The sequence below is a fragment of the Rhinolophus sinicus genome, chromosome 14 (assembly GCF_057876585.1).
Source record: "Rhinolophus sinicus isolate RSI-liver-muscle chromosome 14, RSI-T2T, whole genome shotgun sequence".
Taxonomy (NCBI): Eukaryota; Metazoa; Chordata; class Mammalia; order Chiroptera; family Rhinolophidae; genus Rhinolophus; species Rhinolophus sinicus.
The window spans coordinates 1876678-1891518 of NC_142514.1; the positions used below are offsets into that span (position 1 = coordinate 1876678).

The 14841-nt window shown below is 59.6% G+C and overlaps 1 protein-coding gene across 3 annotated transcripts in view; it reads left to right on the forward strand.

Moving 5' to 3' along the window:
- The window catches only part of PRDM16 (PR/SET domain 16), a 317843-nt gene extending 303886 nt beyond the window's left edge, over nt 1–13957 (forward strand). For 2 of the 3 annotated variants that reach the window (XM_074334225.2, XM_074334226.2), the window contains exons 13-17: nt 3213–3382; nt 3670–3844; nt 6776–7009; nt 7892–8066; nt 9300–13957. In XM_074334225.2, coding sequence (XP_074190326.2) covers nt 3213–3382; nt 3670–3844; nt 6776–7009; nt 7892–8066; nt 9300–9434 — 889 coding nt within the window. In that variant the 3' untranslated portion in view covers nt 9435–13957. The remainder of the gene's footprint in view (nt 1–3212; nt 3383–3669; nt 3845–6775; nt 7010–7891; nt 8067–9299) is intronic. The other variant, XM_074334230.2, reaches the window with a different exon arrangement.
- The last annotated feature ends 884 nt before the right edge of the window (nt 13958–14841 follow it).

A 14841-nucleotide genomic window follows, 5' to 3' on the forward strand; every position in this document is an offset into this window, starting at 1 on the left:
TTTTAGCGCTGAGTTTCAAAATCTCTTCTGTCTTTCCCTTCCCCTACTTTTACAATTACCAAAGCATTTCTCCCTGTGATGGCAGGTGTGGTCCTACTGGGCTGCCGGAGAGGACGCTGCCTGGGGGCCATTTCACCCTCCTGGGACTGCCCCGAGCTGTGGCCACTGTGGCTGGCATCCCTGGGGTGGTGGCAGCCTGGTCACAGCAAGGTACCCTCTAGGGCCTCGGCTGCATGCCGCCACAGCAGCCTGGTCTGCCCTCCCCTTCCTGGTGGAGCCCAGTGGTGTTATTTTATACCACGAGGCCATAAATTTCACTCGCCACTTGTCAGCTTATTTACAGTGCAGACCCCAGCTGCTCGCAGAGCCTAGCTCCCTCGAGCTTTGGGCTCACTGCTCCCCTAAATTTCAGATGGACTTCTCTGCCTGGGCCATTTATTTCGATTAGAACCAGGGAGGGCCACATTCAGGGTCTCTGACCCAGTTGAAGGCATGGCTTCCCGGTCCTCCCCGACCCCACAGAGGCGGGAGACAACTTCGCAAGGAGCCTTGTCTGCGAGTGAGCTCCTACCCAACCCCGTTTCTCACTCAGGGTCCCCACTGCTCCAAGGACCCACAGCCGCCATTAGTGGGGACTTGTAAAGGGCCCAGCATGGCCCAAAACAAGGAGAGGACACTGAGCACCGTACAGATGGAGGGTGGGCGCCACAGAGCCTACTGGGTGGGCGGGGCGAGTGCCCAGACCTAGGCTGGGGCCAGCGTGGCCTTGCACTTGGTCCTTCCTAAGTGACCATCCTGAGAACAGGCCTGGTCTGGGAGCCTGGCACCATCGGGGGCGGGGGGTATGTAAGTGTAAGGATGTGCCTGGGGGGGCGGGGCCTGGGTGCATTCTGGGCTAGAAAGTCCTCCTTCCTGGACTGTTGTGTTGGGGCTGCCGGCCTCAGCGAGGGCTCAAACCCCGCCAGACTCCTCCTCTGTTCAGGCCACGAAAGACAACGCAGTGGTGCCTCCCGGTGTGGGATTCCAGGATGGTGGGTGCAAGTTGGGGCCAGTGAACGTCATGATGCTGCCAGAGGACAGGCTGGGACCAAAGCCCGACGTTCCCAGGGGCCGGGGGCTCAGCTGGCCCCAGGAGGGCCCAACAGGCCAGCCCTGGGCTGGGAGCAGAGAAGGCTGAGTGTCATTCAGGAGGAGCCCGGGGACCATGGCCTGGGGAGTTCCTGTGTAGGTCACAGGCTGCTCCTTGCCCACCTGCTGAGAAGGCCAGGCAGATCCTGGAAGCTTCAGCAACTGAGTGAACGAAGCCCAGAAAGGCACCGTGGGGGAGCCCTGGGGTCCTGTCTCACCAGCCCTGCCTGATGTCTGTCATTGAACTTGCCGGGTTTTATCCCAGAGGTTGAGGGGGTGGGGTTGACTCCGAGGCTCTGAGCGTCCCAGGACAGGGTTTCCCAGCGCTGTCACCTTTCCTGCGGGGAAAGCCCAGCTCCTAGGCTGGGCAGGTGGGATGCAGTCACGGGGCGACACTCCCCGCTTCCTTTCGTGTGCGCTATGGTGGATCAGACTCCCTGGGCAGGGCCAGGCCTCCGAATGTCACATGTCAGCAACAGGCCTTACATGCTGGCCTGTGGCTCTGTGAAGGCCACTCTGACACGGCCCTACTGGCCTGGCCACCGAGAGGCCAGGCTCCTGAAGTGTCCTCAGGCCGCTTCCATCTGTAGGACCGCGAGTGCACTGGCGCGGCCGCCAGACCCGTTGGCTGGGGTGGGCCCTCCTGGGCCAATGCCAGGCGGCCACTCTTATGACAGGTCCAGCTGCTGGCCGGCCGCGTCCCTGTGGATGAACTCAGGCTGCCAGGAGTGTGCCCGCTGGGACTGGTTGGCTGCACTGACCGGCAGCTGGGGTCCTGCCTGCTGCGTGGGAGGCCAGTCTCGTTCCCACACAGGAAATTCCACGAGCATAGGTCAGCGTTCCACGTGCTCATGCGCCTCTGAGGCTCCAGAATGTCCCTGGGGTTCTGAAGACCAGGTGCATAGGTGTGTGCCCAGGTGTGCGTGTATCACATGCCCACTAACATGTGTGCTCTCTGCACACATCTGCACATGTGCACACGTGGGCGCACAGAGCGGGTGTCAGTCAGTGGTCACTGGCCTGGCCTTGTACCACCAGGAGGAGGCAGCGTGGGGACTGCAGAGCCCAGCGTGGCAGGTTCCTTCTGGTCAGCCCTCCCCGGCTCCGGCTGTTTCTGTGTCCGGCTGGGTTCCTGGTGCTTGTGCTGTGCCCTGGCTCTTGGTCCCCCCTCTGCAAACTGGAGAGAATGACCTCCCCTTCTCTGCCCTCTGAGCACGAGGGCCCCACCCCTACGGGGACCCCATCACATTGCTGGTGTCTCAGATTGTTCAACGTGGCCATTTTCTGGCCCTGAAGCACTTTGCCTGGTTAAACTTGGGATGTCAGGAAAGCATTCTGACAGGCGATGGAAGCTTCCAGAGGAAGGAGTGCCTTCTAATTGTCCCAAGTGTGGTGCCCACCGCAGAGGCGCACACAGGCAAACTGAGCATGCAGGGCTAGCTGCCCCCCACCAAAAGGTGCAGTGTGGTCATTTGAGGTCCATGTAGAGGAGGCGGCCGGACAGGGGCAAGGCTGGGGGCCCCCCACACACCTTCAGGGCAGTTAAGGCCCCCAAGTAATGGATTGGCAAGCTGAGGCCCCCAGTGAAATGGGACCAGCCCAAGGACCCACTGAGGCCCCGTTCTCCTTGCCCGCCCCGCACCAGGGTGGGTGTGTCTCTGCAGGCAGGAAGGTTCAGGGAGCACCTTGGGCCCCGTCTTTCTGGGACACCAGCTTGAGCACCTTTCTGTGGGGTGATGCTGCCCCCTTGAGGCCACACGGAAAATGCCACCCTCCGGCATGGACCTGCCTGGCCCGCCTCTGTGCTGGGAGACCAGAAAACGGAGGGCACCCAGGGGCACGGGCCCCACTGGGTACTCGACCCCTCGGGGGCATCCCAACGTGACTCTCCCCCCAGAGGGCCAGGGGAGAATACCTGCTTTTCTAAGCGTAGCTGCTTCTGGGCACCACGACCACCTTCAAGTTGGGTCACCCAGGGTCCTTGGGGCACAGGGTCCTGCAGGGCTGCGGGTGGGGGGTGCATGCGGCTCCCAGGGCCCCTGAGGGCAGCCCTGGGGCTCCTCTGAGTCCTGTGTGTCTTCCAGGTGTAAGTACTGCGACCGCTCCTTCAGCATCTCCTCTAACCTCCAGCGGCACGTCCGTAACATCCACAACAAGGAGAAGCCCTTCAAGTGCCACCTGTGCAACCGGTGCTTTGGGCAGCAGACCAACCTGGACAGACACCTCAAGAAGCACGAGCATGAGCACGCACCAGGTGGGGCCCCAGCCCGTGCGGCAGACCACCCGGGACACCCAGGGGCCGGTCCTGCAGGCCCAGAGCTGGGGTAGATGGATTCAGGAGCGAGGAAGGGAGGGCTGCAAAGACGGGGGGCAACCGGGAGAGATGTGAGGTGGAGGAGGGGAGGGGAGGGGAGAGGAAGGGAGAGAACAGAGGAGGGAGGAGAGAACGGAGGAGGGGAGAGGAGGGGGCGGAGAGGAGAGGAGTAAGGGGAGGGGAGGGGTTCAGTTGAGGGCCCCCCTCTGATGCCCCTGTCCCCACAGTGAGCCAGCACGCTGGGGTCCTCACGAACCACCTGGGAACCAGCGCCTCCTCCCCCACCTCCGAGTCAGACACCCACGCACTTTTAGACGAGAAGGAAGACTCATATTTCTCTGAAATCAGAAACTTTATTGCCAATAGTGAGATGAACCAAGCGTCGACGCGAACAGACAAACGGTAAGAAACCCATCCTGGGCCACAGGGCTGTGTGGCCTCACCCAAAGCAGGGGCGCCCCATCCCAGCACCTGAACCGCACCCCAGCACCAGTCACCAGGGCACACCTGGGTGGGGACCAGGAGCCCACAGCAGAGGGTGAGACCCACAGGCTCTGCCACCTGGAAGCTGGGGAATTTCAGCAAGGGTTCCCCCTCCCTGCTTCAGTTTCTCTGTCTGGAGAGGCTGCTGACACAGGCTGTGCACCTAGAGCAGCACCCAGCACACAGGCTGTCTGGCAGCTGGCGTGGTTTGGCCTCGACCTTCATAGAGGTGCAGCCGCGCATGGCCTGGCGAGGATTCCTGCCACCATCCTACCAGCCTGTGAGACTCAAGAATATGTTTGTTTAATCCCAGGCACTAAGGGTTTCCAAACAGGAGTGTTGTCCCTTTAAACACATGTACATGCACACGTGTGCACACAGCACAGAAAAATGGCAGCATGTGGATTCAGGAATGAGGAGGGTGTTTGCACAACCTGGGATCACAGGACTTGGGGTGTGGCACTGATTCCCCCCCCCCCGCCCCACCAAAGGACACATCAGACCCCAGGAGGAGGTTCCCCTGGGGTAAAAAGCTGGTGCTAGACCAGCTGTCAAAGAGCCAGAGATGCCCCAACAGGCCTCAGGCACATGGGAAATTGAGGCCCAAAGAAGTGGGGTGCTTTGCTGCCGCCACACAGCCAGGCCCAGAGGCCCAGAGGGCCTCCCCATCCATGTCCAGCAAGTGAGGAGAGGCCCCCAGGAGACCAGCGTCCTCAGGAGCATTTCAGCCAGGGTTCGTCCACTGCCCCCTGAGGCCCAGACAGCAGAGGCCGCCCCAAGTCTCTCGGGAAGCCAGGCTGAGCCCTCGGGCGGCCTGTCCTGCTGAGGCCTCGCCCAGAGAGACGCGAGCCTGGCAGGAGGTGCCCACGTCTTTGTCACAAGTGGGAACCCTGTTTACAGTTGGCGTCCGTCAGCCACTCTGCGTAAAGTGTGCGTCACTGGCAGGCCCATCGGGGCCACGTGCTCCAGTCTTCATTCAGAACTGGGTTCCTTTTCTTGACCGTCAGAGAATTCAGGGCCCACCGGCCTTCCTGCTCACAACCCCCTTAACCCCATGGGCAGAATTGTGTACCCCACTCCGTATGTTGGAGTCTGGCCCTGAGGACCTCAGGATGCGACCTTGTTTGGGAAGATGAGGTCACACTGGAGTTGGGTGGCCCGAATCCCGTACGACTGGGTCCTTGTAAAAGGGGAAGTGTGGACACACACACGCACACACATGGGAGAGGCTGTGGGAAGACGAAGCAGAGACGGCGTGACACGTCTGTGAGCCAAGGAACAACAAGGACGCCAGCAGCCACCAGGAGCACGGAGAGGCCTGGGGCGGGTTCTCCCTCACGTCCTCAGAGGGACCAGCCCTGCGACACCTGCAGCTCGGACTTCGGGCTCCAGGACAGGGAGAGAAGATTCCTGTGGCTGAAGCCGGGGGTGGGGCTGTGTGCCTGTGGCCCCGGGACACTCGCACTCCCCAGGCAGCCATTTGGAGGCCTGGACGCTCATCCGGCATCCGCTCTGTGCAAAGCCGGCCCTGACCTGCCGGCGCCAGCCTGATGCAGCCTCCTGCCAACGGGCAGATGCTCTGTGTGGGGCCGGCGGGGGGCGAGGGGCTTAGATATAAAACTGCGCAGTGCACTCGTGTTGGGTTAGGACAGTGTCCGAATGCCAACACCCAGGGTCCCTGCATTGTTCATACGGTCCTCAGCGTGGGGGTGTTCTCACAGCACTGAGAGGGCACAGGTCACCCCGCTGAGGGCCAGGGAGGGAGGCAGGCCCAGTTCCGGCCCACATGGCCTGGCTCCAGGAGTCTCAGTGCTGGCGGTGACAGATGTGTGCCCAGCGTGACAGGGAAACGAGCCAGTTCGGCATGCTGGAAGGCAGGACAGCTGTCACCGTCTGTATACTTGCTCACGGAAACACAAGCAGTGAAGATAAGCCGGCCCACAGCCCAGCAGCCAGGGTCCCCAGCCCAGTCCCTCTGCACGAGGACAAAACCTCAGTGTGGTCCACGTTTGGCGGTCAGAGGCCATGGGAGAAGACGCCACCCCTGCCTGATGCTGAGAGCAGGACCCGTCTCCCCTGACAGCACTGGACGGCTTTCCCGTGGGCTGTGCGAGGTCCTGGGAGCCGGGCCTGGCGGCTCAGAACTCGGTTCCAGACATGAGCTCAGCAAGTGTCCCGCTGCCTGTGTGTGGGACATGTGCCTGGTGGCCCTTGCTTGGGCCCAGCCCACCCATCACAGACTTGCCAACAAACTGAACACATGCTGGGGGCATTTTCTGAAGGAAATGAGAAAGTCTACAAGTCAAGGAACTTGTGTCTCCAATAAACTTGTCCTGGTGGTTCCGTTGCTGACAACAGCCCGGCCCTGACTGCAGAACCCCGGGACCCAGACACTCCACCTGCAGGGGACCCTCACCCTCGCTCTGCCGTCCCATGTCTTTGTGTCCCCGAGGCCAGGAGGAGGAGCAGGCATCCCTCCCTCCCGGGGCATCCCTTGTGCAATGCCCGACCCCAGCTCCAGCACCCAGGACCCCCGCCTGCCAGGCTGGCCAGCGCATCCTTCCCCAACACGCACACTCTCCCAAATGCCCGGTGTCCACTCTGGAATGACAGGAGCCCTGTCGACGTGCCCGTGCCCGGCCATCCTTTTCTGTTTGAATCACTCCCTCCCCAGGGACGGTAGCCCAGGACCTCAGCACATGTGTCGCCGCCAGGGTTTTTATGACCACAAAGGCAGGCTCTCTTCGGAGGGAGCTGGGAGGGTTGGGGGAGTCGCTGGGGGAAGAGCTGACCAGAGCTGAGTCTGCAGCCTTTGGGGTCCGCAGCCAACTCCCCCCCGTGTCATTCCAGGCAGGAGGTCCAAGACCTGGACGGCACCCAGCAGTGTCCGGGCCTCACTGGTGGGAAGCCAGAGGATGGGGAAGAGGAGGAAGAGGACGAGCTGGAGGAGGAAGACGACGACAGCCTGGCAGGGAAGTCCCAGGATGACGCCGTGTCCCCCACTCCCGAGCCCCAGGGCGCCTACGAGGATGAGGACGAGGAGCCACCCACCTCCCTGGCCATGGGCTTCGACCACAGCCGAAGGTGGGTGCCGGCCTCTGGGCCACTCCAGGGATGGGCCTGCGTGTCACAAGGGTGACTTGTGTTCAAACTAGCAGAGAACCAGCCGTCCTGGCTGGGTCACACTCCCCCCGCGGGTGTTTCTACCACAGGGGCTTCCTTGCGCAGGCCAGGGTGAGGCCGGGTCTGGGGACGGGGCCAGGGCCCAGCCTGCTCACTCACTGCACATGCACATGCACACACACATGTGCATGCACGCACACACACATTTCCCGAGACGTGGGAGCAGAGTGTAGGAGGGGAGGCATGGAGGAAGCTGGTGCAGGACCCCAGGCATGTCTGGCCCAGCTGCACACAGCCTGTCGGCCCAGGGCGTGACGTCTAGCCTCCCGCAGGTGCTATGGGGTCCAGGGCGCTGACCACCCGTAGTTTGGGAAGTTGTGCCCTCCAAGGCCACTGCCCACAGCACGACTGCTCACGGCCTACTTTCAGCATCGGTGATGGCTGCCAGCTTTCCAAGAGCCTGTGGGGAGGCCCTGGGGAGATGGCTGTTCCCCTCTCCCCGCCCCTGGGTCCTGGGATTGGGAGCCTGGAGCCCTCCAGAGCCGCCCAGTCTCGGGAACTGAGGTCTCACTGTCTGTCCTGGTCCCCAGAGATCTGGGTGCCCCGCCTGCTGCTTGCAGCCTGTGTGCACGCACTCGCACCTGTGTGGCTCTCTGTCCGTCACTTTCTTGCATCCATGTGGCTTCTGTCCAGTGTCCATGTGTCCATGTGTCTGTCTCCTTGTGCATGTGACTCGTGGAGACGCCGTGGCGTGCATGTAGGCACAGAGCCGGCCTGGGGCATCAGAGAGGTGGCCGGAGGCCAGACCAGCTAACGCCAGGCCCTCTCCGGTCGTTGGTGCAGGTGTGCTGAGGAGCCACCAGGCGGTCTCTTAGCTTTGGAGCCGACGCCGACTTTTGGGAAAGGGCTGGATCTCCGCAGCGCAGCTGAGGCAGCGTTTGGAGTTAAAGATGTGCTTAATTCCACCTTAGACTCTGAGACTTTAAAACAGACACTGTACAGGCAGGCTAAGAACCAGGTAGGTACCCACAGAGCCTGCCCCTCCCCACCCCCAGGCGGGACAGCCGCCCGGGGCAGCCCAACTCTCACGTGGCCGTCCCATGCCTGCCTGGGGGACACCCAGGACCCACTGGCCGTCCCACGCTCATTGCATCAGCTAGAGACACACCCAGGTGGCCGCCACTTCCCTGCAAGCAGGAGTGAGGCAGGCAGAGGTTAAGAGCAGAGCACGTGAGACATGGGGTCACCGTCCTCTTGTCCCCAGAGGGAGGCGTCCCCGAGCCGGTTTCCAGCACGCTGGCCGCCGCCCGTGGCCCATCTCCCTCTGGGACCCTGCGAGAGTGACTGGCAGCCCAGGGGTTTCCTGTTAGGCAGGCAGACTCCACGCTGGGCTGTGATGGGCCGTGACAGGCCGGCGTGACCCCAGGCACTTCCAGTTTCTCTGATCCGTGGTGTAGGTGGGTGCAGGACCCTGCCTCCGGGTCCCCTCAGGTCTGACGGGCCCGGGCTCTCGTTCAGCGATCTTCGGCCCACCCCTAGTCTCAGCGAAACGTCTGCGTGTCTGTCTGTGTCTCTTTACTAATTCTGTCCAGAGTGTTAACTCGGGGGGGACGTGGGCTGGGCTTCCCCGTCACCCCGCCTGCTGCGAGCGGCCGGTCCTGTCACCTTGTGCCCTGTGACTTGTGGCAGAAGCTTGCCCTGGGGACAGCCTGAGCCACACTGGGCTCCTAGACACTGCACATGCATTTCCCTGAAGTACACGGAGGTCTGTGCTGTCGCCATAGTGATTCACAAGGCGCCCCCCAGGCAGGGAGTGACTTGTGGATGGGGCTTAGCAATGACCAGCAGCAATTCCCAGGCCCTTCCAAAGCGTTTGCTGATCAGCAGGCAGAGAATAGTGGGGTGGGGAGGTGCTTGCAGGGGTGAGCACCCAAAGAAGCCAAGGGGCTCCCCGTGCTGGCCCTGGCGTCCTGGCTCCCCTCTGCACACGAGCTAGCAGGGCCCTCCTGCCTCCCTGCTCTACCCGCCCGCCTGCCCACCCCTCTTCCTCCTGGCCTCTCTGGAGGACCTCACCCCCCTCCACCCCACCCACCCCTGCACCTTTGCTCCTCCTCCTCCCGCCTGGATCTGAGCCCGTCTAGAGGGCAGTGGAGGCCGGGAAGGGGTGAGGACAGAGCCAGCCCAGGGTCAGCCGGACCCCCACGCCGCTCACCTGCCTGTCCTGTGTGTCCTGTGTCCCCTCCCCTACCAGGCATACGCAATGATGCTGTCCCTTTCTGAGGACGCTGCTCTCCACGCCCCCTCCCAGAGCCCCCTGGACGCTTGGATGAACAGCACGGGGGCCACCCCCGAGTCTGGAGCCTTTAACCCGGTCAGCCACCTCTGACAGGCCCAGGAGGCCTCCTCAGTCCCCAAGTCCCGACAGAAATCCCAGCTGTGGACGATGAAGGCGAGGGCCTCGGGGAGCTGGCATGGCCTGGGGCCAGGAGGCCACTGTCACCTGCGTCTGACCACTCCTCAGTGTCCGGCCCTCCCACCGTGGTTCAGCTCTAGCTTTTCCAACGAAAACTCAGAAACCGGAAGCTACGGAAGCACTCACTGAGTTCACTGTCTCTAAGAATTGTTCTCGAGAACTTCATTCTAGAAGAGCACAGCTTGTGGGAACAGCCTCGCGGAATCAACCCTGTGGGCGAGGGCAGGATTTGAATCCCAACCGGAATCCGGGGGCCACTTCCGGGCCTGGAAGGGATGGACAGACAGGGGTGCGCTCTGAGGACGAGATTGCCCAAATGATTTTTATAATGAAAACGACAAGAATAACCCTTTTGGTAACCTTATGGACGACAGAGTCTATTTAAGCATGTGGTTTTAAAAATAGACAGTATTTTTAAGAAAAAAAAAAAGAAAAATGACTTGCAAATTGTTTTTTAAAAGTAATTTTGCATTGCTTTCAAATCTCAGTTTATTTGCAGACCCACGCCTGGCTGGGAACTGGCACTGCGTTGGGTGCGTTCTTTATACTGTAGATAATGGAGAAATTTTCTATCCCTGACCCTGTTTGTAAAGCCAAGGTGATTCTGGGTCCCCCGAGGCAGAAGCGAGGGGCGTGGCCCTCCCCTGTGAGCTGTTTCAGACTGTGCCGTCCTGGGCTCCCTGAGGCTGGGATGGGACATGTGCCTGTCGTTTTTGACATGTCATTCATGGCTCGGCTCCTCCTAAGGCCCCCAATTGTGTGGAGAAGGTCGGAGTGGTGGCTCTGATCTCCAGCGCAGAGGTGGGCCGGACACCTGGTGTCCCTGCCCCCAAGGTCTGTGCCTCGGCCACCCCTGTGCCAGCTCCACTGCCACTCTCTAGAAGGCAGGGCCTGCTGGCCACAGACGTCCCGCCTCCACCCTCACCCACCTCCGTCAGACGGACTAGGGGAAGGAAGCGGGCATGCCCCCTCCCCTGCTCCAGGCACCAAGCTCCACACGCCTGAGACCAGGATCCAGGACGCAAGTGCCACTCCTGCTCTTTGCATGGGTTCTTGGCAGGTGGGACCGGCTCCAGGACGGAAGGGCATCCACACAGGACCTGGGGACCTGCCACCCTTCCCTGGGGACCAGTCTGCTTCTCCACTCAATGGGCTTTAAATTATTCCCGTAGGGGCCAATTTCAAATAATAATTTTTTTTCCTGATGGAATTTACCTTAATCTGTATATAACTTGTAATTTTTTCTAATTCATTTCTTTTCTTATTTTATTTCTTCCTTAACAGTATTTTTGGCATTAGACATTCTTATTGTGAAGAAATAATGTTAATATAAGTATCTAGTGAAGGACCAAAACCGTGTGATAAGGTTGTGTGTTGTGTGACCGGTAGCCAAGGAGCGGGCGACTTGTAATGTGCCAAATGAACCCTGCGGCCCCCCACAATCCTGCTGTCACTGCTGCCCGTTTTCCAGACAATCATGTGTTTTTGTTAAATTTGAGTTTCAGTTGCATTTACGACAAGTGTTCTATTTATTTCTTTTATTGTTTGGAAGAAAAAAGCGTAATAATCTCCCAACTAGAGGGGAAAAAATCGCCCAAGTTGCCCTTAAAAAAAAGTGTACATCAAACCAGTATGGATCGCGTGTCGTGGTGGCCCTGTCCTCAGCATGGCCCGGGGCAGCGGGAAGTGTACGAGCAGCCGGTCCCTGCGGCTCAGGTCACAGTCGTCGGCGTGGGTGCCAGGGTATCCAGCCTCGCCCTGGAGACCCACATGGGGAGGCCCCTGAGGGCACCACCAGCCGCGGATCCCAGTGAAAGAGCTTCACCTCCTTTCTCAAATGCACATGAGGTGGTAAGACTGACAGCCACCCAGGCACGTGTGGAGGCCAGTTACACGAGTGCGCAGGCTGGAATGTCACACCCCCCCCCCCCCCCGGACCACCGGGAGGAGCTGGCCAGCTCATCCATAAGGATTTGCAAACCTAACCGCTCACACCTCCGGCCGGCAGCCTCCCTCGGCCAGACCCACCGGCGTGGCTAGGGATGTCCACGTCCCCTTGATGGGAGTCCCTTTGAAAAGCCAACCTCAGATCCAAACACCCCATTTCTGTAAACCCAAATTATATGATTTCTTCTGCTAAAGAATAAGGTGTCTGGTTTTTTTTGCTATAGGACTCTCTCTGTCTAAAATAGGCAGTTTGGACTAATGGACACCTAAGTGTCTATTCTCGGCCACTGCAGGGCAGACAAGGGCTGCCCTTGCTGTTCCCCCGGGTCTCTCTGTGGGCTGTCACATTCTGTCATTGTCGGCCGATCCTCCTAAGCATTGTCGCTTCTCTTTCCTTCTTTTTTTCCAACCCCTCCCCACACCAGGAGCCCCAGTTGCACATTTTAAGGCCTATATTTTTGTCCCCCTAGAAACGATTTAGGACAAGCCCAGTTTCTCCTAAACATTCAGCCCCTCAGGCCCGAGCACTTGGCAGGTTTAGGGGAGTCTGTCCTTGGACGCTCAAAGCTTAGCATGCCCCAGACCACAGCGAGCCACCCTCCCTGGTCCTTGGGCCCCGGGCTCCAGTACTGGCCCCGCCCGGCTTACTCAGCCCCAGCACCTTTGACGCTGACGCCACCAAGTGCCGGGAGACCCCTGGGGGCCAGGGAGCCTGGATCTGATGAGAGAATTCCCAGATCCCAGCCTCAGAGCACGAGTGCGGCAGGGCCGCTGGCCATTGGGCTGACTGCTATGACCCAGGGGGGCTCCAGTGCCAGGTTTGCCCAGGCCCAGTGCCCTTCCATCCAGCCTCAGGTGCTTCCCTCATTTGACACCCCCAAATGGAAATTCAGAAGGAGGCCTTTTCGCACTTCTCTCTGCTGCTCAGACACTCCACTGCTGCTCTCATTCCCAGGGCCGTCGGGCAGGACGCTCGGGCCCTGACCCTTTGGCCAGCCAGACCCTTCATGAGTGGGACCAAGGCACACATTCCTGCCGCCTGCCTGGCACCCCAGAGTGGGGATCTGTGGACGGGGTACGCCTGAGACGCCCAGCCACACGGCCACCCCCGTGCAAGGACCCTGGCTGGCCCAGCAGCTCCGTGGCCCCAGCGCCCGGCCTCGTCTGTCCTAGCTGCTTCCCTGAGCATTCGCAAAGCACTTGCCGAAATACATATCACACACGTTAGCCTCGAAGCCTTGAAGCACTGGATTGTGGGCCCCCTGCCCCCTGCCCTCATCTCCCTGCCCAAGTGACTGAAATCTACTGAGCTGTATTCACTGTGCTTTCTGGCGGGGGGGTGGGGGGGTGGTGCCATGGGAGAGCGCACCCCTGCACTGCCGCCCAGAGGGATGGACGGATGGGGAGCCGGGCACTCTCCTCCGTCCCAGCTGGGGGACACGAGGACACAGCTGCTCCTGGTCAGTGCAGGTCAGCCGGGTATCAAAAGCCATGAAACTGTGTCTGTAGCAACGAGTGATACTGTGACTAAGACATTCTTACGTTATTCCGAGGACGTTCCTTTACTCCTTCCATTCCAGATTTTTCGTTGTATTCCTTTCTGTCACGGATTTGCATTCCCACTTTTGGGGAAAAAAAAATGAAAGAAACGACAATGAAAAGGCAGCTTGAGTTCCCAAATGTGCAATTCACGTGTGAACAAAGCAATTCGGAAGGCTTCCTTCAGTGCATTTCTCATTGTCACCGTCCTCTTCCAGACGAGGGAAGCCGAGCCCCACTGTCAGAACACGTCATGTGAAGCTCACATATGTGTACCTGCCAACAAGACCCCAAACCGTTGTGTCATGTCATCCTCTTGCCAGTGTTCCCTTACAGATTCGGTTTAGGTTTTTTGGTTTTTGTTTGTTTCTTTTTTTCCTTTTAGAACTGTATAGTGTTGAAAAGAAATCAAATGTAAATGTCTGGTTTTCATATAATGTTTTTTATAAAAAAAAAAAAAAGAAAAAACCATTGAGAGGGAGGCTAGTGTTTGTCCCATGTCCCCTGATTGTAAATTGCTTCTGTTATCAGTAAACTGTGCATGACTCGTGTTTAGCGGTCATTACTGTGTCTATTCGTGAAATTTTTATGGAAAGGAAAATTCTGTAGATGCACTTATTACACGTGATTAGGTCTATGTCCTCATGACCAGGCGTCCTGAGTTTCCAGCACAAAGCAGATGCAGCTCTTAATTCCCGTGGAAATCTCTGTGGGCGGAGAACGACAGAAAGACATGACGTGGGACGTCGCTGGCAGAGAGACCCGCAGACTCCATGTCGGGGCTTGTGAGCAGTACTTGCGTAGAGAAACGTCTTCAAGATGAAGCCCAGGCAGAGCTGACTTTGAGGTCAATGCCGTAGAATAGGACTGTGCACCAAATGTAATCTTTCCGATGCTACAATGAATTTATACATGAGATTGATATGCAATAAATCTGTGTGCTTTTCTAACCTCTGAGCCCGCGAGCTTCACTGAGGAGGCTGACAAAGGACCTGGGAGGGGGGACGTGGCCTGTGACGAGGCTCCCAAGCACTGATGGGGATCCTGGTGACAGCTCTGGGACAGCAAAGCCATCCTTCCAACACCACCACCAGCTCCAGGAGGGCACCAACGGCCCTGGACAGCCCTGCCGTGAGTGGCAGCCTCCAGAGCATCTACTCCCAGGCACAGTGGCCTCCGGGTGTGTCTTCCTCCAGCTGTGGTGGCCCCCAGACATGGCTCTGTCCAGGTGTGACCTGCTCAGGTGTGTCCACCTTCAGGCATGATGCCGCCTGTGCACCTGCGTCCAGATGGACCCACCCCCAGAGCCTGTCTCTCCAGCTCTTGCCCAGGGCTTCTTGGTGACAGAGTCCCCTCCTGCAAGTGGTGGAGGAGCCCATCCTGTAAGGCTGGTCCTCAGCCAGCCCCTGCCCCAGGTGGACCGCCCCCCGGGCCAGCCCTCCTCACTGTCCCCAGCCAGGGCCTGGGCCTGCCCCACAGGTGATGGCTGGACGGACAGGGGGTGAGCAAATGGCCAGGACGCAGGGGGAGCCGATCAGCCTCCTCCAGGGCGCCCTTCCTCCCGAATACCCAGGCGTCCGTCTTGGGGCCCACCTGCCTCAGCGGGGGCGCAGCCCCTCAACCTGATTCTGCTCTGACCGAGACCTGGAATGGTCACACCACCAAAAACGGGTGCTGGGTCCTGTTCAGGGACTCCACCCATAGGGGGCTCCCCACTCTCTCACCCACAGTGTCTCCACTCTACTTTCTGCTGACACAGAGGCTAACTGGTGTCACCCAGGTGTCCCCTAGGCCTGCAGCCTCTGGTCCAGCTTTGCCTGCCACACACAAATAG